General features: G+C 42.5%; 2 protein-coding genes across 8 annotated transcripts in view; one reads left to right on the top strand and one right to left on the bottom strand.

Moving 5' to 3' along the window:
• Positions 1–3,940, bottom strand: part of DNM1L (dynamin 1 like) — a 46,163-nt gene extending 42,223 nt beyond the window's left edge. For 2 of the 4 annotated variants that reach the window (XM_061638729.1, XM_061638731.1), the window contains exon 1: positions 3,642–3,940. In XM_061638729.1, coding sequence (XP_061494713.1) covers positions 3,642–3,743 — 102 coding nt within the window. In that variant the 5' untranslated portion in view covers positions 3,744–3,940. The remainder of the gene's footprint in view (positions 1–3,641) is intronic. The other 2 variants (XM_061638730.1, XM_061638732.1) reach the window with 1 other exon arrangement.
• A 29-nt stretch (positions 3,941–3,969) lies between these two features.
• The window catches only part of DHX58 (DExH-box helicase 58), a 28,850-nt gene continuing 11,702 nt past the window's right edge, over positions 3,970–21,117 (top strand). The window contains exons 1-6 of one of the 4 annotated variants that reach the window (XM_061638735.1): positions 3,971–4,227; positions 11,934–12,136; positions 12,245–12,446; positions 13,567–13,757; positions 14,339–14,455; positions 14,619–14,745. In XM_061638735.1, coding sequence (XP_061494719.1) covers positions 11,969–12,136; positions 12,245–12,446; positions 13,567–13,757; positions 14,339–14,455; positions 14,619–14,745 — 805 coding nt within the window. In that variant the 5' untranslated portion in view covers positions 3,971–4,227; positions 11,934–11,968. Of the gene's footprint in view, positions 4,241–8,663; positions 8,830–11,933; positions 12,137–12,244; positions 12,447–13,566; positions 13,758–14,338; positions 14,456–14,618; positions 14,746–21,117 lie in introns of those variants that run through there. The other 3 variants (XM_061638734.1, XM_061638733.1, XM_061638736.1) reach the window with 3 other exon arrangements.

The raw sequence follows: 21,117 nt of genomic DNA, 5'->3' as shown, positions 1-21,117 counted from the left end.
AGGATGATTTCCAGTTATCCTAATGACAGGAGGGATGTGAATTTGCAAGGAAGGCTATGCAACTCGACTCATGGGGGAGATGGGGTTGCATTTTCCCCAAAGATCAACTGCTATGTTCATCTTTTATTGTATACTTGTTGTTACTGTCAGTCATCACAGGAATTTACAAAACTAAACAGCAACATTTAATTTTTTAAATTACTAAATAAAACAAACACGTGCATATTCTGGCCCCACTTCTGAAGTGATGGAGATCTACCTGTAGCCGTCCATGCAACTGCAACATTTTCATCACACAGCAAAGGACACCAAAGATCTAAGGAACATCGTGCTGAACATCTTATGATGAAAGCAGGAGAATGCATCTTAAAAGCAAGTGTTTACAATCCCAGTTTGGAATGATCACTGTTTGACTGTTGAATTTTATAGGCAGTGAGTGTCAGTTTCACTCTTCCATTTTGCTATCTTTGATGGCAATCCCCATGCAAACTAACCTACAAGTAAGCCATCACTTAACACAGTGGGCTTACTTCTGAGTAAGCATACATAGGATTGTACTGTTAGTTGTACAAATTGCAAACATGGCATAAAAACCCTTTTTTAAAAAGGGGAGAAGCAGGGGTTGTATCCAATGCTGCATGTGCCTAATTCTATTCACACAGTGGGCCTTCCCCTTCCTTTCCCTGCGCACCCTCAATCTGCTCTAGAAAGTTCTCCATGCCTCCGGAGCAGATTTTGAGGGGGCATAAGAGGCTGCAGGGGAGATGAAAAGGGAAAGATCTATCACACAAGGTAAAGTCTACTGCATTGGCGCAACAGCAGCATTGGATATGACCCCAAGTATTGTTAACTACATTGTCTTGGCAGTTTTTTGAAAGGCACATCAATTCACAAAAGAAGGCCAATCATGCCAAAGGCACAAAACTGAGAAAGGACTGGGAAGTGAGATGGATAACAGGACAGAACTGCTTATTACAGTCTCCCCACATAGCTGTTTTTATAAGGCTTTTCAAAAGTAACAGGGGGAAAGGAGAAGGCAAGGAACAAAGGGTCAACATCACATTTAGGGTGGTAATGGTGGGGAGCTGGATAAATCAGGACAAGAGAGGTTAAAGGTAAGGGTTCCTCAGGACATAGCTGAACCAGTATTGATGAGAAGGTACTAGAAAGTGGGAACCCACATTCCCTGAGCAGCAAGGTCATAGGACTCAAGGAAGGCTTGAATTTTACAGCATGTTTTGGAAACCACATGGCTGATGCATATTTATTCAGAAGAGAATTCCAATGAGTTTGATGGGGCCTACATCCTAGCCGAACTGGTATGGGATTTACCAAAATAAGTTCTCCTGGACTTTAAAACAACAACACGTGATGAAAAGTGCACATGTGCATAAATTATAAAGTTTTCCATTTATAATACACAAAAGCAGGGTCAGGATATTTTACTACTCACACATATTTCGACAGAGAAAGTAGCATATGTGAATGCATATCCTTCACAACACGATGCATCAGATATACATGTATTTCATACTTTGCTATGACAACTGTACAAATGTCACTTGAGAAGCATGCTCAGGCTCTTTACCATTTGCGTGAATTTTCTCAAAATGCCCATGAATTGGGCTAAGTGGTCTTCCAGCTTTACTCCTGCTAAAAATAAATCTTTTTGACTTGATTACTTTACTCATTAAGATCACTTGCTGGAATTGCAGTCCAACCAGCCATATCAAGATGTTGGGAAACATTTCAAATGTGGTGATTGTTTATCTCAAACAGAAACTGAAATGAGGTCCAGAGCTGGATACTCTCCTTCTCTGTCTGCATAGTTAACTCAGTTCAGCTAAACAATTTTGTATATAATTTAGAGGTTCTGAAGTTTTTTGTTCAATGTACTCACATTAAGAATACACAAACTTGTGGCTCTTTTTCATAATTTATAATAAGCAGACCCTATTACAAATCTAGTACAAAAGTATAAAATACAGATGTCAGTGTCCTTGCTTCTCCCATGGCTAGCAAAACTAGAGTAAATTACACCAAAATAACCAATAAATACAGAATGATGTAAAATATCATGCAAAAAACAAAAACAAAGCATGCAACTTTATACAGCTTGCAAGATTCATCTTCTCGGAGAATGCTGATTACCTGGACACAGTTGTGTTACTTCTTTAAAAAAACCCAGCCATGAGTACATACAGCCCTGATAATAGTCTGCTGTCCAGACCCTCCACATTATCATCCCTAATAAATCCTATGCCCATGAACCTTCTGACTTTTCCACTTTCAAATAATTATTTTCCCCAATCCTTATCCCCTAGACTTGAAGCCTTGGGTCAATGAAAACACCCACATTGTTTTCAAATTTTCATCCTTTATTGATCTGTTTTTCACCACGCCCTTCCTCTGCAAAGCTGAGAACGACTTACATACAGTTCTGAGCTCATAACCAAGCCAGGCAGCTAACAGGGCAAGGCTTTGCTTAGTTTTAGCAGTAGAACTGTATCATGTGCCTCCAAACCATTCTCACACCCTTAAACCCTTTAGCTTACATTTTCCTCGCCTCTTATTTTTCACCCCCAAGCTATCAATTAAATAGTGCAGACAGCGCAACAGATTTTGGATTAGGATGTGTGCGCGCATGTGCTCAAATCCAAAAATCCAATTTCATCTGCAAACTGACAAGGAAGCACTGCACTCTCTCAACTTCAGTTCCCTAGTTTGTAAAAAGGCAGCATGGTGACCTCCTTAGGGGTGTTGTGAGGAAAACACACATTAATTAGGATTGGAATACATAGGGCCAGACCTATTCCAAAAATAGCAGAACTTTCAGTTATTCTTTACATCTCTAAAATGAATAACTTTTCCAATTAGCTTTAGGAACATTAGAATTGCTTTGCTGGATAACACCATTTCCAACAACCGCTAGCCAGATGACCCTGGGAAGCTCACAACCCTGTAGTGTTACTCTCCTGTATCAGTTTCCTTTTTTGTTTGTTCTAAGTCTCACTAATTTGACTAACTCCAAAGGGATAATGTTAATCTGTTACAAAGGGACACATACACAGAGTCCTAGGGCACCAAAAACAAGCTGCAGCTGCAACAAATCTGCTAGTTTTTAAGGTGTCACATGGCTCCCTGCTCTTTGCGTTTGACTAGCAAATAAGAAAATGATGCTGGTATCTGGAAGAGCCACATTCTCTCAGGCATGGCTTTCATATCCTGGAGTGACCTCCTTCAGAAGGCTTGGCGTAAGGGGAAAACCATCTAAAGATTGTACACAGCTTTGCACACTATTAACTGACCGCTTGGAAGTTCTGTTACAATCATGCGGAATTAAGTTTTGTTAAATAATTTCCAATAATAATAATAATGAGCAGCAGCAATGAATACTAATATTCAGTCACCCAGCCACTCCACAGCAATACTCTGCCACCAAAAATGCAAGCCCCAATTTAGTCTTCCACTCTTAACCAGCTCTTCCTTCCTTCCTTCCTTGCAAGGGGCCACCAAGGGCAACTCCTGCGACTGCTGCCCCACCCGGCCTTTGCTGCTGCTGCTGCTGCACTGCTGCTGCCACCGCCCCTTCCTGGGCTGAGGTCACCCTGGCTCAGGTCAGGCCCCGCCCGCCGCCTCACCTGCGTCCCGACCACCACGATCTGCGGCAGCTGGATGATATCAGCGCCCACCGTGTTAAAGACGTCCTGCAGCTTGTTGATGACCGGGATCAGCGCCTCCATGGCGGCGGTGGCGCCCTGAGAGGACGGCGTAGGGAGGGGGAGGCGATGGGCAATGAATGGAGGAAAAGCGGGAGGAAGAGGAGGAGGACGCGCCAAGGAAGGGCGCTCACTTTGCCACCTTCCCCCCCTCCACCACCGCCGGCGCCTACCATTGGCGCCGGTCCGTTCATTCCCGGCTGGCTATGCGCGCACCCGCCATAGCAAAAGGTGGCACCGCAAGGCATGACGGGAGTGGTAGTGCGGAGTGTCTACGCCCTGCAGCTCCCTCTCGAGACTAGAGGACGCTGAAAGAATGGGAGAGACGAGACGAGCTGTGTTGTAACCATGCAGATATTCCGGGGCGCTTACAGGCTTACGGCCTCAGTAGAACGTGGATCCCGCTGTCTGAAAGCACGTGAGGACGCTACCTAGCTGAAGCTGTGCAGGTCCGTGCCAGACAGGACACCTGTTAGGGACACTCCGTGAATTTCAGAATGGAAGAAAGGTGGGATATACACGTAAGGAAATACAATAATCTTTTTTATTATGATTTCAAATTTCTCTCCCCAACCCCCACTCTGGAAGAAGGAATTTTTTGGAGAAATCCAAGATTTTAACATAGCTGTGAGTGGAAAGCATATGTCAGGCTGGTCGCCCCCCACCCCCCAAAAGGAAGGACTTTGTATTCTTTCTAATCAAGATATTTGAAAGTGTTTTTTCTGTGAGACCTAGGAAATTACCTATATAGAGTGTGTCTCTTTTTATATCTCTGTGCCCAGAGGATCAACACCATTGGAGACTGCTCAGGTTGGACTGCTGCTTATGCTTACCTCCCACAAAGAGCCCTGCGTATAATCCTAGTAGTCCCTGAATATAATAGGCAGCTGTTGATCTATTCTCCGTTTGTTACAAAAGGGCCAGACCTTAAATGCTGGTCTGCCTATTATTGCCTTCAATGCCTTAAGTGGCCGATCAGGAATTGAAGACGAGACCTGCTATATTTCAAATAGTAGCCTTTATTCTTTTGCAAAGGGAGAGATCACCATAAAAGTGGGCTCTTCCTTAAAACAGACAACCATTACATTTTATAGACAGTTTTACGTCACATACATATTCATCAAAGCATCATAGCATCAAAGTGCATTGCTAATAAGAATAAATCATCCGGAACTTTCCTATCTCTACTCAGCCCCCTTAGCATCCGCTTCCCATGGCTTACTTTTCTGTTCTCTATCTCAGGTTCCTCTAACCATGACATTGTTCCCAGATTAGACATGTGGGAGAACATTTCAGAATGCTGAGAAAGCATAGAAGCATTTTTTGACTTTTGTACTCATTAAGCATATGTTTCATTCAGCAAATATTGATTCCATTGTCACACGTTGATTGATTCATAACAATAACTTACATTCAACCTCAGGTTACAAACCATCATACGGTTCCTCTTTTGTATCGCTAACTGCAAGACCTTCCAAACTGTTGCTGTTTTAGGGTAGGATTCAATCACATACCAGCAAATTTAGGTGGTACAATTACAGTTGATTGTACAACAAACCCACTTCCACAAAAAACTGGACTTTTTACACTAAGGAAATTGATAGGAGAATGCATTGGAAAATGTGAAATAATACTTGTTTTTATACTGTTGTGGAATTTTCTCCTTATGGAGTCCTTGTCCAGGAAACGACACTGAGGCAGGTTGAAGCTTATAGCTGTTTATTATATTTACAATTGACCTGCTAGTGTGTGCTATGGTGGGAGACTGCCTTCTTCCCCACTTCATGGGTTTTTATAGGCTTGTACAAGGTACAGTCATGTGTCCTAAGGTACCCAATAAGGGGCTTTACCTGTTTCCTGCTCCCACTTGGCTGCGTGATTGGTCAGGTAATTCTTCATCATGAGGATGCAAAAACGCACGTACTCATCTCTTATCTATCCTGTCTTGTCACAGCATCTGTCCCCATCCATCTCATGTACATGCTAATACTAACAACCCCCAGAGGTGGAATTTTCCACTTCATACAATGACATCTAGCTTCCCTAACAAATCACAACGAATGCTTGTTAAATAGCATGTGTTGTGTACCCTCTCTGTAAATCAGGATGAATGTTCAATAAACAGGTCACCTGAAAGCATCCTTAAGGAATAGAAAACAGAACAAGAATAAATAAGCTGTTCTCATCAATGGAAGGATGAAAGAGAAGAGGGTTCCCAAGAATCTGTATTGGGGTTTGTGATTTTTGAACTTGTTTGTAATTTATTTACAGTGTGTTTAAAATCAAAAAGAGATTGCTGAGGGATTTGAAAGGATTTCTCCAAACTGTATAAATTGGCAACAAACTGTAAAGGCGATTCAATGTTGAAGTGTAAAATAATGCACAATAGGGCAAAAATAAAATAAATCCTAACTTCAATGATGGGTTCTGAGCTGGGAGTGGCTGACCAGGAAAAAGATCTTGGGATAGCTCATTGAAAATGTTGACCCAGTATGCAGCTGCTGTGAAAAGGACAGCATCTGTGATAGGGATCATTAGGAAATGGATTGAAAATAAAACTGACAGAATCATAATATTTTTATGCAAATCTATGGTGTGCCAATGCTTGGAATATTTTATACAGTTTTGGTTTCCACATCTCAAAATAGATATTGTAAAGCTGGGAAACGTGCAGGAAACGGCGACCAAGGTAATCACAGGTCTGCAGTAAGAAAAGGTTACAACATCTGGGGCTCTTTAGTATAGGGGGGAAAGGCAAGTGAGAAGAAACATAGTGTGGAGAAAAAGGATAAGGAGAAATGTTACTCTTGTAATATTAAAACCTGGAGTCATCCAATGATGCTAAATGATGGGAGGACAGGAAAAAGGAAGTATTTCATCATGAATGGCATAGCTAAAGGATGGAATTCTCTGCCATAAGATGTGGTGATGGCCACCAGTTTAGGGGGCCTTAAAAGGGGCTTAGGCAAATGTAAGAACAGAAGTGCCTGCTGGATCAGGCCAGTGGCCCATCTAGTCCAGCATCCTGTTCTCACAGTGGCCAACCAGATGCCCATGGGAAGCCCACAAGCAGGACCTGAGCACAACAGCACCCTCCGGTGTTTTCCAGTAGTTGGTGTTCAGAAGCATTCTGCCTGTGCCCATGGGGTCAGAGCATAGTCATAATGGCTAGTAGCCTTATCCTCCATGTCTTTGAGGGTTAATATGTTTCCGGGCCAGATTTAAAGTGTTGGTTCTTACCTATAAAGCCCTTAACGGCATCGGACCGCAATACCTGGCGGAACGCCTCTCCCGCTATGTACCTACCCGGTCACTGCGCTCGATGTCGAAGGCCCTTCTCCGGGTTCCAACGCATAGGGAGGCCCGGAGAGCAATAACTAGAGCTAGGGCCTTCTCAGTGGTGGCCCCCGAATTATGGAACGCCCTCCCTGATGAGATATGCCTGGTGCCTTCTTTGTTATCTTTTCGGCGCCAGGTAAAGACCTACCTCTTTGCCCAGGCATTTTAAATTTAATTTTCATTTATTTTAATTTTAATCTTTTGTCTTAATTTTGTTTTTAAAAATGTTTTCTATTGTATTGTACTCATACCCACATGTATTTTAATCTGTTTTTACCCTGTTGTACACTGCCCTGAGAGCTTGTTGCTATAGGGCGGTCTAAAAATGTAATAAAATAAATAAATAAATAAATTAAGCTACCAATGGCAAGATCATCTGTCTGAATGTCAGTTACTGGGGAACAACCATGGGAGAGGGGGCCTTTGCTCTCCTGTCCTGCTTGTGGGGTGTGCACGGGCACCTGCTTGGCCACCATGGGAAACACTGGACTAGAATGGCCTTTGATTCAGCAGGGCTTTTCTCATATTCATTTTTATTTAACGTATTTTGAACTCCCGTCTTCTATAAAAGAAATCAAGGCGGCTGGCATCATGGAAACAAGCACAATATAACAGATATCAATACAGTGTGCATGTAAAATAAGCAAATGTTCCCTGGAATGTCCTCTACACGTCGCTTAATTCCTTGATTATATAATGCACATCCTGTGTGGCTTGATTAACTTTCTTGACTTATCTGATCTGCACATGGGGAATTTATTTCTTTTCAGTTGTGGCACAGATAGTATTGACCGGTGGTTGCTGGTATTCATGTGTGGATGATACTGGCTAATGACAGGAGACTTGTAAATACATGCGAGCAAAGGATGAGTGAATGGGCGAGCAGGGGGGAGGATCGGTGACAAAAGGGGAAGGGGATGAGTGGAGCAGAAGGGAGGGAGGGAGGGAGCAAGGGTGGGGAAGGATTGAGTGAGTGGGGGAGAGTGAGTGAGAGAGAAATCAAGCTAGATAGTGGACATGACTTGTTTTAGTTCTGATACGTACCTAAGCAGCCACTCTTTCCAATAGAATGCCGGTGGGGCAGAAGGCTGAGTCTCCACACATAAAATTTTATGGCACATAAAATCTTGTTCGCAACAGATAACTCACAGTGAGCCCTGACAGCAAGATCCAAGACCTTTAGCAAGATACCTAAAGTTGTACAGAAAGCTGGTGCCTTACACATATCTAGGGATGGGGGAGAAATTCAATTAAGCATGCGTTGAAAGGATATAAATTTAATACAGTAATAAAAAATAAATAAAAATATTTTTGGGGGAATGCTGATTGTCATGATTTTTTTTAAATCACAAATTGCTGTAGAAATGTGGAGAACTGAATTTAAGGCTGGGGAAAAAATGAGAAACAGAACTGAAATTGATCCTTCCATCCCCAAACATATCCAATACAACATGAAACAATTGACCCACTACCTTCCCCTTATGTGGTATTCCAAGAAGTTTATAGCATTCAGGTGGCTGCTACAAGGCAGACTGGTTCTGTCACAGGCAATCTGAAAAGCCTTAGTTTGTCGCTGTCAAGGTTCTCCTTGGCTGGGGCTCCAAAACAGACAGTCTACAAAAGCTACATTTAGGTTTCGTTTTCTAGCAAGAGGAAACTAAAGAAAACATTAAGAGGGGGAGATAATTTCACCAAGCTAGGTTGAAGAAGGAGCACAACAGAGGCATTGGCACTTTTGTCTGGAAGAACTCTTGGACCTGTGCAGGGACAGGTATGGGGTATGATGAGAGAGGGAATAGAGGGGGTAGAAGAAGCTTGCATTAGGGGAGACTAAGTGCATTCTGCTTGGAGAAACCCATCTCCCATTATTCAGGCAGAGTGATGTTAATCTATTCTGTTTAGTTATTTATCCTTCCTTGGAACAGCTGCTGATCAACAGTTTCCAACAAAAAAAAATATTACAGAGAGAGTCCGGACTGAACTTGCTGAACTTGCTGTTTTTCTGTTGCTGTTATATGTGCCATTTGGTTTTTCTCTATTATTGTTTTATTATTCCGCTTGAAATTATTTTTGCCATTGTTTGACTTGCTGTAAGCTATTTCATATACAATGTGTTTTTGTTTTCCTTTTTGTACGTCGCTTTGAGTCCTGTTTTTGGAAAAAACCGACTAACAAATGCTATAAATAAACTAGCATATCTCAGTACAAGTTTGATCCTATTTATTTAGAAATCACTTGAGACCACGGTTTCATCTCCCACTAAAAGTGCTGATGTTGCATGGCAATGCTTGGATTAATCTGGGTGTTTCCAGAACTGTTTATTGAGCATTCCTCCTTATTTGTTTCCATTCAGATTAGGCAACATTGGCTGTTTAATAAGCATTTATTCCGATTTGTTTGCAGGGAGATTAGATGACTTTGCATAAAAGCAAGTGCTCTCCCTCATTTTCCAGTGCATTTTTCTGTCACTTTCCTTAACACAAAAAGTCCAATCTTTTGGGGAAGTGGGTTTGTTTGGCAAGACTTCTCAATCAACTATAATTGTGGAACCTAAATTTGCCAGTATGTGATAGAATTCCACCCAAAAATAGCAACGGTTCAGAAACACCCTATGTTGTATGTTATCACCAATTATTGCTGTTGTAAATTATCACTATGCTTGTATGCATTTGAGATTTCCATAGAAATATTACTGTATCCTTTACATAGCCTTTCCCCCTCTATAAGTGTGTGTATATGGGGGGGGATTTCTATCCACAATAGCTTACACCACAATAGATCTGTTAGTCTTTAAAATACAACAATCCAAGGGTCTGTGGATGGATTAAGTAACTGTCCAGGTACTTACTGCCCCAGAGCTACTGAGCTTAGCTTCAGAGATGGAACCAAATAAGACAGCTTGATATTATTTCTCTGAATTAAAAATGTTTCTACTGTAATATATTTGCCTAAGGATGTCATCATGCAGCAATTGACTTGGCTGCCGACAGGCAGCGCAGCAAATTACAGTGAGATAACAGACTTCTGAGAGCTGCTGGGAGATGGAAGCAGGCAGACAGGTGTAAAGGTGCTTTGACAACCTGTAAAGGAATGGAGGTTGGCTTTGGTGAGCTGTAAAAGGGGGTGGGTGGGCGGGCAGGGTTGGCAAGCGAAGTGAGCAGAAGGACAGCACCTAGTATTAATTAATAAATAAAATATATAAAAATACATTAAAATGGTTTCTACAGCAAATGGGAATGAATTGGAAAGTAAGCATTTTGAGGTCCAGAGTTTAATTGGGAAACCCTCCAAAGACCTGGATAGATTTTTTCTAACATCTGTTTTGTTCTCTGGGCTCAGAGGTGCCCACATCTTAGAGACAAGTTTTATCTCTCCATTTGTGTCCCCAAACCTACTTAAACCTCTTGGCCATGACATCCTCCTCAATATCCTGCCTTTCCTTTCACCATCACAGTCCAACCTCATAAACCTGCAACCACTATGAAATAGGATGCATAACCCTGATATGAGTGGTACCATCGTGCTTCTCCTACATCCCAGGCCTTAGTTTGAGGCAGGTCTCTGGTTGTGAATCCTTATCACTTAGCCATACCTTGGATATGTGTAGAAATAGAGTGACTTGGCTTACGTGCAAAATGCCTTTCTCTTCTCTGTTGAACAGCCCACAGCCATCTCTCCTGTCAGCCACCCAAGCTTCAGGAAAAAATTGGCTCTGCAGAATGAGAGAGAGTGAGAGGGTCACAGCAATAACACAAGGCAATGTAGGAGGTGAAAAAAGCCAGTATAGTGTAGTGACTAGAGTGCCAGACTGGGATCTAAGAGACCAGAGTTCAAATCCCTGCTAGGCAATGAAGCTTACTGGTTTACCTTGGGTCAGTCACTCTCAACCTAACCTACCTCCCAGGATTGTTGTGAGGATAAAATTGGGAGGGAGAGAACCATGCTTGTATTCCATCTTGAACTCCTCAGAGGAAAGATGGGATATAAATGTAATAATAAATAAATATTTAGGTATTTATTGTTGTTTACTTATTGAATTTATATCCCACCATTCCCCCCAAAGAAGCCCAAGGCAGCAAACACAAACAGAACAATTTAACAAGAATAAAAAAGGCATACTAAAAACAGTTAAACATTCCAAAACACAATTACAAATTAAAACATTCCAAAACACCATTACAAACATTTTTTTCCTGAGTGATTCTTGGGCCTCCAGGAACAGTGCCCCTTAGCCACCAAATGCCCAGGTAAACAGGAACATTCTCAAACTGAATAAATACATAAATAAAGTGAGCAGGATGTAGCAGGATAGCCTTTTTAACCAAGGTGAAATAAATTAGGGTGTTATTTTTGTATTTGTTTTTAACTGTTGATTTCCCCAGATAATCAAAACATGTTGGAAATACATTTGCTTCAGAATATTTAGGTGCTTTTACCCTTGCTGTTTTATGTCTTCAGTATCTGGGCTCAAGCAATTCTTCTAGACCAGGGATAGCCAAAGTGGCGCCCCCTAGATGCTGTGGGCTGAAACTCCTGTCAGCCCCAGCCAGCATTGCCAATGGTAAGGAATAATGGGAGTCATAGTCCACAACATTGGGAGGGCTCCATGTTGGTTATCCCTGACCTAGATGTTAACAATTGCCCAGTGGTTACAGATGTGGCCACAACAATCCCTTGCTTCCATCTTTTGTCTCTTCTCCATCATACTCTTCAGTTCTTTCACATCTGCCTGAGCTGCTTCTTCAGTGGTTCTCTGAGCTGTATCTCTCTCAGTCTCATCCTAGACATTGTCTGAATCTTTTGCTTCATGGATATGGAAGGAGTAACTATGGCGGAGAGCTACACTGAGCTCACTTGACACTCTTGCTCTTTAAGTTATTCCATAGACCAGCCCTCAAAACTGTGACCACATGGAACTACACGATTATCAGTGGGAAGTCATTGAGCCTGCCTTGGAGGGCAAAAATATCATAATCTGGCTGCCAACGGGTGCAGGAAAGACTCGGGCAGCTGCATATGTGTGTAAAAGGCACTTGGAGACCCGAGAGAAGAGCAAAGTGGCTGTGTTAGTCAATACGGTAAGGACCAGGTGATGGTGGCTGGAACACTGAAAGTCCCTTCCCAAGAGGCAAGGCTTCAGTTCTGTCACCTGGGAAATGTTTCACTGCTCATCCTTGACCTGACAGGTTTCTCTAGTGGACCAACATCTGAAGAATGAGTTTAGCATCTTGCAGAATTGCTTCCATGTTACAGCCGTCAGTGGTGACAACAGCCAGAAGCTGTTTTTCTCACACGAAGTCAAGAGCCATGATTTGATAATCTGCACAGCAAAGATTCTGCAAAATGCACTTGACAGCCAAGAGGAGGAGATGCATGTGGAGTTGACAGGTGAGCATTTGGTGGGAGGGTGTGGTAGTGTAATACTGGGAAACTTTGGTTAATTGAGGAGATTGCTGATTTAATATCATCTTCAGTTGTCAAATTATATTCTTGCCTTGGCACATGGGCAGCTATGTAATGATCACTAGAGATTGGCAAATCTGTAACTTTTGACGTCTCTCGTTTTCCCAATATTAAATTCAGTTTTCCACCATAGTTTGCAGAACAAATGAATAAATAAAATAAGATTACAAAGTTCTCATGAAAATTCATCAGCATGTTAATGCAAATTTCTAATATTTTTGCAATACAGTTTTGCCTAATATACATATTTTTGCAATACAGTTTTGCCTAATGCATTTTTGTATGTTATTTTCACCAATATATACCTTATGCACATTTTGTCCTAGTATCTGCACTTTTGTGCACGTTACTTAGCTGGACAACTGCATTGCGAAATTTTGAAAAGTGAAATTTTTGAAGGATTGGCTGCGCTTTCAGTTCTCATATTGTTTCAGATCCTCCGTGGCGCAGAGTGGTAAGCGGCGGTAACACAGCCGAAGCTCTGCTCACGGCCGGAGTTCGATTCCAACGGAAGGAGGAATGTCGAATCTCTGGTAAAAGGGGTCGAGGTCCACTCAGCCTTCCATCCATCCGTGGCCGGTAAAATGAGTACCCAGCATATGCTGGGGGGTAAAGAAAGGCCGGGGAAGGAACTGGCAATCCCACCCCATATATACGGTCTGCCTAGTAAACGTCGCAAGACATCACCCTAAGAGTCGGAAACAACTCACACTATAAGTGCAGGGACACCTTTACTTTTATCGTTTCAGAAAGAACTATTTAGGTAGGTTCATCTTTTAATATAAACTGAATTGAATTTCTCCTCTATCCCTAGTGATCACACACATAATCTAGGGATGAACATAAGAAAAGCCCTGCTGGATCAGACCAAAGGCCTATCTAGTGCAGCATCCAGTTTCCCATTTCTAGGAAGTCCACAGCAGGACGTGAAGGCAACAGCCATCCCCTACTGCTGTTCCCCAAATTGGGTGAAAGGCGTAATATAAATGTTTTAAACAACCATAACAAAAACAGGAGTCAGTCACTGTTCCCATCATCTGTGCAGATTTCTCATTGCTGGTGATTGACGAGTGCCATCACACTCACAAAGAAACCACCTACAACAAGATTATGGAGGTCTACCTTGAGCAAAAGCTGAAAAGCCAAGGAAACTTACCACAGATCCTGGGGCTTACAGCCTCGCTAGGTACTGGAGGCGCCAACTCCCTAGAGGGAGCTCAGGAACACATCCTGCAGGTGAGTCTGATGGAATACATTTGGCCCAAATATGGGAGGCATTGCCATTGTTACTTCCCTCCTTTTTAACCTATGTGTGTCCAGAAACTGCTTTGGACTGCAGATGCAGGCCCATTTTACAGAAACAGCAGACTTGCAGAGGGAACATAAGATCAACAGTAGAGCATTCAATCCCTGCCATCTGCAGCTACAAGGATAGTTTGTAGCAGGTGATGAGAAAGACCTTTGCCTTGGACCCTAGAGAGTTACTGCCAGTCAGAGTAGACAATAGTGGAGTGGATTAACAAATATCATGCGGTATAAGGCAACTTCCAATATTCCTGATGGGGTGGTAATAGTATACTGTTTCAACTACAGGTGAGGGAATGCTCCTCCAAACAGACAACCTCCCAGCACCTAGAAAAACTAGATAAGAGGGAGAAACGTTCTTGCAAATACCCAGGTGTGTGCTTGTGTTTCCCCCTTCTCAGCCACCCTACCACCTGCAGGGATTGCCTACTGGTATTTTAAGCGTCCTAAGTCTAGCAGTGAGTTAAGCCTGTGTCTTGAAATGCTCATATGATTGCCATAACCCTTTCCAGATCTGTGCCAATCTGGACACTGAAAGAATCATGTCATCTGATAAACACAAGTTCTACCTTGATACTCGTGTTCCACGACCCAAGAAGCAGTATGACCTGTCCGAACCAAGACCTCAGGTAAAGTCCTCTTAGAACTAGATGGTGAGTGTATGGGAAGATCAGTGAGGACAGGAACCCTGATGGTGACTCTGGAGCTCTAAGCAGAGTACCACATGCCCATCTGAAGGCTTTTTTGTGTGTTTGTTTAAATATGAGCGCTTGCCTATCCTGTCATCCTCAGGATCCCTTTGGAGCAGACTTGAAGGAGATAATGAACCAGATATATAGTTACCTGAATGTGCCTGACTTGACTACAAATTTTGGTTCCCAGATCTTTGAGCAGCAAATTGTGGAGCTTGAGAAAGAAGGTGAGTGGGCCATGGAAGGCTTTGTGGTACATGGATATGTCCTAAGGACAGGTTTCGTAGCTTCCTGGCTGGAAATGGCTTTTCCAGCCTTGCATCATAAGAGGATAATTTCTAAGAGACTCTGTTTAATCCCTGAAAGTTTCAGTAAAAATAATATAGGGTGTCTTAGAAATTATCCTCAAGACACCAGCGCTTGTCTACTTAAAATGACAGGGTTTTGCACCATATCCTGAAGGTCATTAGGGCTGTAATGGAACAGAGAACATAACCCAGAAGACAATACAGCACCCTTCCTGGACCTGGTGCCTTCCAGATGTTTTGGAGTATAACTCAACAGTGCCATTCCGCATCAGCAGAGGTTGGTCCATCAGGACCGATGGGGCGTTGCCCACCAACCACAGTGTGCCCTCAGTCAGCCCCCATCTGCCTGCCTTTTTACTTGCAACCAGTCTGGGTGGCTCTGACTATCATTGGCTCTGTCTCCATCTGCTTTTTGCCTTAACAGTTCCAGTGGGTACCAACCAGTACTGGTCAGCACAACTGTGCTGGCTGGGAGTGATGGGAGTTGTAGTTTGCAGATTGCAGAACATAGATGTAACTTAAGATGTTGGGACCTTTGGTATTAGTAAAAATGAAGAATTGGGCTCAGTTTGATTTGTTAATATAATGAAACAAAAAAGGAGGGGGGAAACCATGAGAATATCACTTTTGACAAACCAAATGCATAGGATTTTCCTATAGCTGGATTAAAAAAAGCCAACCACAGAAAAAGTCTATAGTGTAAACCAAAGAATGTCATTCTTCCTCTAACTGCTGATTTAAGAATTCCTTTCACAATTCCTTTTCTACTTTGTTGATTAAGGATCATTAAGCAATATTTCTTCATTTGTATGGACTGATGCTGAACCAAAAGTCAGAACTGACTTGTGATTTTACAGCACATACGAATCAATTCACTAATAGGCAAAAAAAATCTTACAGTTTTAAGAACATTTCTATAGCCACAGATATTTCTACCTAACTTTAAAAAGGAGGGAAATTGGACGGCTATAGTGAGTGTACCAGGGGAACGGGAGACCTGACCTCCTCTCTGAGATACTGTACTGGCCTATACATTTGTAAAAATGCAAACACAATTTGGATTGGTCTTTCAAAGTCCAATCCTCTTCCAATGTAGCTTGGAAGAATTTGGTAACATGTACCTCTGAGCATATGATAAGTGGTGGCAACACCTACAATCAGCCCAAATAACAGAAACAAGACATGTGCTGTGCAAACAGTTAATCTCGTTCAGATATTCACTTTAAATGTGTTCAATTTACTTTCCAATTTTAGTGAAGTTTCTTATGGTAAATTATTTTCTTTTCTTTTGGTTTTGTTTCTGTGGACTACAGCATCACTTTGTGCAATTTACATTAAAACCCTTAAAATAAATTGTGGAATAACAGCACTGATGATTGTGCAGAATAGTCTCCATTGGACATGAGAAGCGTCTCAGACTGCACAAGAAAAAACAATGGGAGGTGAATTAATATAGCAAAATTCTAGGTGTGCTCTATGTTTTCAGTGGACCATGCCCATCCTTCCTTAAGTGGAGTGGTTTAAGCATAGCAGTCTGAATGCATACATCTTGGCCACTTCAAGTTTATTTTTTTCCCCAACAGCTAGATTCATTGCTTAAGTACTCTTACTCCAGTACCCTGCTAATCCTTTCATCTTAAATTTAGATTTAGATAAGGCATTGAGAGCCTGCAGCCCTCCAGATGTTGTTGGACTCAAACTCCCCAAAGCTCCAGCTATCATAGGCAATAGTCATGGCCAGTGATGGGGATTGTGGCCCAGCAGCATCTGGAGTGATGCAAAAGTTGTAAGTGCTTGACTTTACCATGTATTTCTGTAACAAATTATTATACAGGGCTGCCCAATAGTATGCCTGCTTATTTGAATGTCTACGCATCTTGACATTAATTCAGACACAATTCAGTCACCCATGCCTATACGGTACATAGAGATAGCCAACATGGTGCCATCCAGATGCTGTTGGACTGCAAACACCCATCATCCCTGACCTTTGACCATGCTAGCTGGGGCTGATGGGAGTTAGAGTCCAACAACATCTCAAGGGCAACATGTTGGCTATCCCTGGTATACAACCACTGGGTGCAAAATCCTTCAGGGTCTTTGCCTAACTTTCTATGCCAGAACAAGTTCTCAGAGTTAAGAATTGATACTTATTCTGGCACAGAGGGAAACCCAGGTTTGGTGTTTTCTCCAATGTTAGAAATTGTTTTCCACAATTCTTTTTTCTTCAAAGCCTCTCAGGATAAAAGGATTAATAATCTCTGAGGGGAAGGGAGCCATTTTAAGAGCTAGGGCAGAATCTTTCTAAGGGGGGAAAAAGGCAAGGGGAATGATTATTATTTATTATTTATTTATTAGATTTGATTAGATGCCCATCTGGCAGAGGTTAGTCTGCTACTCTGGGCGACATACAGCAAAACACAAATACAGTTTGTATAAAAAACATAAACAGAGAGCATTAAAAATTAAAGGTTAAAACACCCCCAAAGCTGCACACTGCCAACCTAACCCCCCTCCCATGCCTGGTTAAAGAGCCAGGTCTTCAAGGCCCGACGGAAACAGAGCAAGGAGGGGGCCTGGCGACATTTTGTACAGAGAAACCCCAAAACCTGGGATCCTCTCAGAAGAGTTTAATTCTCAGAAGCATGAACTAGGAGATTCTCCTGCCTGTATGTGACTTTTTCCACCTGAGGAGTGAAGATGGGCTGATATGTTTTGAATTGAGGCCTATACAAGGCCCTCCCATATTTCATCTCTTTCCTCCAAGTATCCCTTTTACCCCCAGCCACTTCTACTTACCCCCTCCCCAATTCCTCCTCATCCTCTTCAGCTTTCTCCCTCTCCATCACCAGAGGCATAAAGCTGTCTCGCATACCCTTCTCTCCCTCCCATATTTTACCTCCTTCCTCCAAATGCCACCTTTACCCCCAGGCAGTTCCACCTGCCACCTCCAGACATCCTTCTCTTTCCGTGCCCCTCATCACCAGAGAGCTTCAACTGCACCGCATGCATGTACTCACACCACAAGCTGGAATACTTATTTTGAACTGAAGCTAAAATCTGTTATAGATTTCCCCCCCTATAAAAACTGCTGAAATCAGAATCACAATTTGGGACAAAGAAAAAATAGTGAATTCCTGAATTCCTGTGCTTTTATCTGTTATAGTTGTATATTTTACTTAAAACAGAATCTGAAATTTGAGAGCCAGTGTGATGTAGGGGTTAGAGTGTTGGACTATGATCTGGGAGACCAGGGTTCAAATCCAACTCAGCCTTGAAACTTGCTGGGTGACCTTGAGCTAGTCATAGTCTCTCAGCCTAACCTACCTCACAGGGTTCTTGTGAGGATAAAATGGAGAGGGAGGAGAACCATGGGTGCTACCTTGAGCTCCTTGGATGAAAGTTGGGATATAAATGTAAAAATAAAATAATTTATAGCTGAATCCTATGAGCTTTTGTGTAAGTACAGCAGTTTAAAGGGATCAGTCCATAGAGTCCTGATACCAAAGCATGGCCACAAAAGATGGCTTTGCACCAGTGCTGAAACAAACTCAGAAACCAGTGCTTGCCTTCTGCCCGTTATTGGTTCTAAAATGGTCCCTTTAGATAATGCCAATAATGTTTAGTTCCCGTAGGTAATCTATAACAAATATAGTTTTCAAAGAGCTGAAAGACTAATTAATTTGCCCTTCTGATATTGAGAAGTCTTTCTGACTTTCATATTCCAAATCTTGAATCTATTTTAGAATATTGCTTGAAATTTAACAAATATGCCCACCTTTAAATGCACGTTAATGGCCTCAGTTAATCCTTCACAGGAAGAACATAAGATGAGAGGCTTAAGGTGGCTCTCAAATGCTTATCTTTTACAGTCTTAACACCCTGGGCTGCTCCTGGGAGGAAGGACAGGATATAACTTTAATAAATAAAATATCTTTTGGCATTTCTTAAAAACAATGTGTGTCCTCTGGAATTGGAATGGACTGCCCTCAAGTCGATTCCGACTTCTGGCGACCCTATGAATAGGGTTTTCATGGTAAGCAGCATTCAGAGGTGGTTTACCATTGCCCTCCTCTGAGGCTGAGAGGCAATGGCTGGCCCAAGGTCACCCAGTAAGCTCCATGGCAGTGTGGAGATTCCAACCCCGGTCTCCCAGGTCGTAGTGCAACACCTTAACCACTACACCATACTGGCTCTATGTGTCCTCTAGAAAATGCAATTGAAGTAGTTTTCCTCCAAGTGTCCACTTTATCCTCAGCTGCTTCTACTTACCCCTCCTCAATTCTTCCTCCTCCTCTCCAGCTTTCTCCCCTCTATCACCAGAGGCATAAAACTGTCTCACACATCCTTCACTCGCTCCCATATTTCACCTCTTCCCCTCCAAATGCCCCCTTTACTCCCAGCCACTTCCACTTGCATAGGGAAGAGGGAGCTTGCTTCTCTCTCTCACACACACACACATGTGCACACACACACTGTTGCTGGCCGGAGAGGGCTCCTTCTCATTAAAGAGACAGTTCATGAAACAGAAACACCTGTTGGTTGAGAGTTGTATGAAGGTGGGGTGGGGGAGAGAGGTGGAAAAGACTGGAGGGGCTTGGGGCGAGGTTGTCCTTTCTCAAGAGGGTCTGTGAGTGGGGAAAAAATACTAACAGACAAGCCTTCTAGCTTTCCTGTCTTGCTGTTACTGCATTTGCAATGCTGCTGCATGGAGGTGTCCAGGGAGACGCAACAGCAATTGCACACTGCTACTTAAATTTGCAATTGCACTCCGGGCATTCTCTCTATAGCTTGGTGTGGTAAAGGGCTGGACTGAAACTGAAAGAAAATCTTTAATCAAACAAATGGCCTCAAATAGACTCTCATCAAGGCAAGAAGTAACAGAGGGCTTCAAGTTGAACCTCCAAAGAGCTGAGTAACCAAACACATGAGCCAAGGGAAGATTAAGATATAAAAAGGAAAAACCATGGAGGAAAAAAAAGCAGTTTTGAAAACAGCCCCAGCAGTCACTTCGCATGAACTAGAAACATACAGCAACCCCACAAAAAGACACGACAAGGACCCCACTGCCATGCATACCTAGGAGACTTTTTAAAAAGCCTTTAGAGACACAAAACACAGAATAACACTTAAGACTAGGCTGAAAAACACAAAGGAGAAACACAACTCTGAGCAAGCGACTGTGGGACACAACTTCACTGTGTGCAGGGAGGAGTAAACACTGTTGCAAGGCAGGTCAGGAACAGGAGGAGGGAGTGCTCCTCCCCTTCCCAGACTAAACAGAGAGGAGCCGTCGGCTCTAATGTGCACATGCGGTGCACTATCCTTGAGTTCAATGCAATTTTTAAAAAAATATAAAATCAGCCATGTGCGGTTTTTTACTTTTAAATGCCTGACGATTATTAAGCTCTGAGGATGGGGCAAACGTAGGGGCAGCATTAAAGGTTGTCTGCTACCATCTGTGATTGTTAAATGAATTTCAAAAAAATTATGAAACCTTTTCCAGAAAAGTCCAAGGCGCTTCTTGATTTTTTTTACTCCTGTTTTTCACTTTTAACTTGTGGATTCTCTGTAGAGGGGTTTTGTACCGACATGAAAACTTTGAGGGTTGTAGAGCAAGCGATTCCAAGTCCAGCAGTATAGGCCTTGAAAATTTCATTTTGAATTGTGGTATACAACACACCGAATGGCGGGGGGGGGTATTTTCATTTAACATGCTAGAATGCAAAAATTACATACTGGCTATAGTATATACCCATTACTGTGACTGTATAATATATATGCACTACAGCCAAATAGAATTCAGGTACCTATTGAGAGAAAGAAGCAAAGCATTCTGGGAGTCATATCAAGCATTATCACTGTAGCAGAAAGCAACTGACACCCACTGGGCCCAGTTCAGTTCTTTGAGGAGTACTATCTGATCCCTGAATTGCCAAGCAAGTCCCCAACCAAATTATACATTTAAAGCAGTGTCAGACCACTTTAAACAATTATGGCTTCCCCAAAGAATCCTGGAACCTGTAGTTTGTTAGGGCCGCTGAGAGTTGTTAGGAGACTCTTATTCCCCTCACAGAGGTACAAGAGTGGTTTAACAATCAATCCCTTTCCCCAGGGAAACCCTGCAAGCAGGACCTGAGTGCAACAGCATTCTCCTCCCTTGTGATTCCCAGGAGGTGGCATTCAAAGGCATACTACCTCCAACAGTGGAGGTAGAGCATAATCTTGTTTTCCATCTTTGAATCTGGAGAATGTTTATATAGCTGAAAATTTCCCCATCTAGCAGAAGAT

The sequence above is a fragment of the Rhineura floridana genome, chromosome 8 (genome assembly GCF_030035675.1).
Source record: "Rhineura floridana isolate rRhiFlo1 chromosome 8, rRhiFlo1.hap2, whole genome shotgun sequence".
Taxonomy (NCBI): Eukaryota; Metazoa; Chordata; class Lepidosauria; order Squamata; family Rhineuridae; genus Rhineura; species Rhineura floridana.
This window is presented reverse-complemented; position numbering and strand designations above follow the sequence as displayed.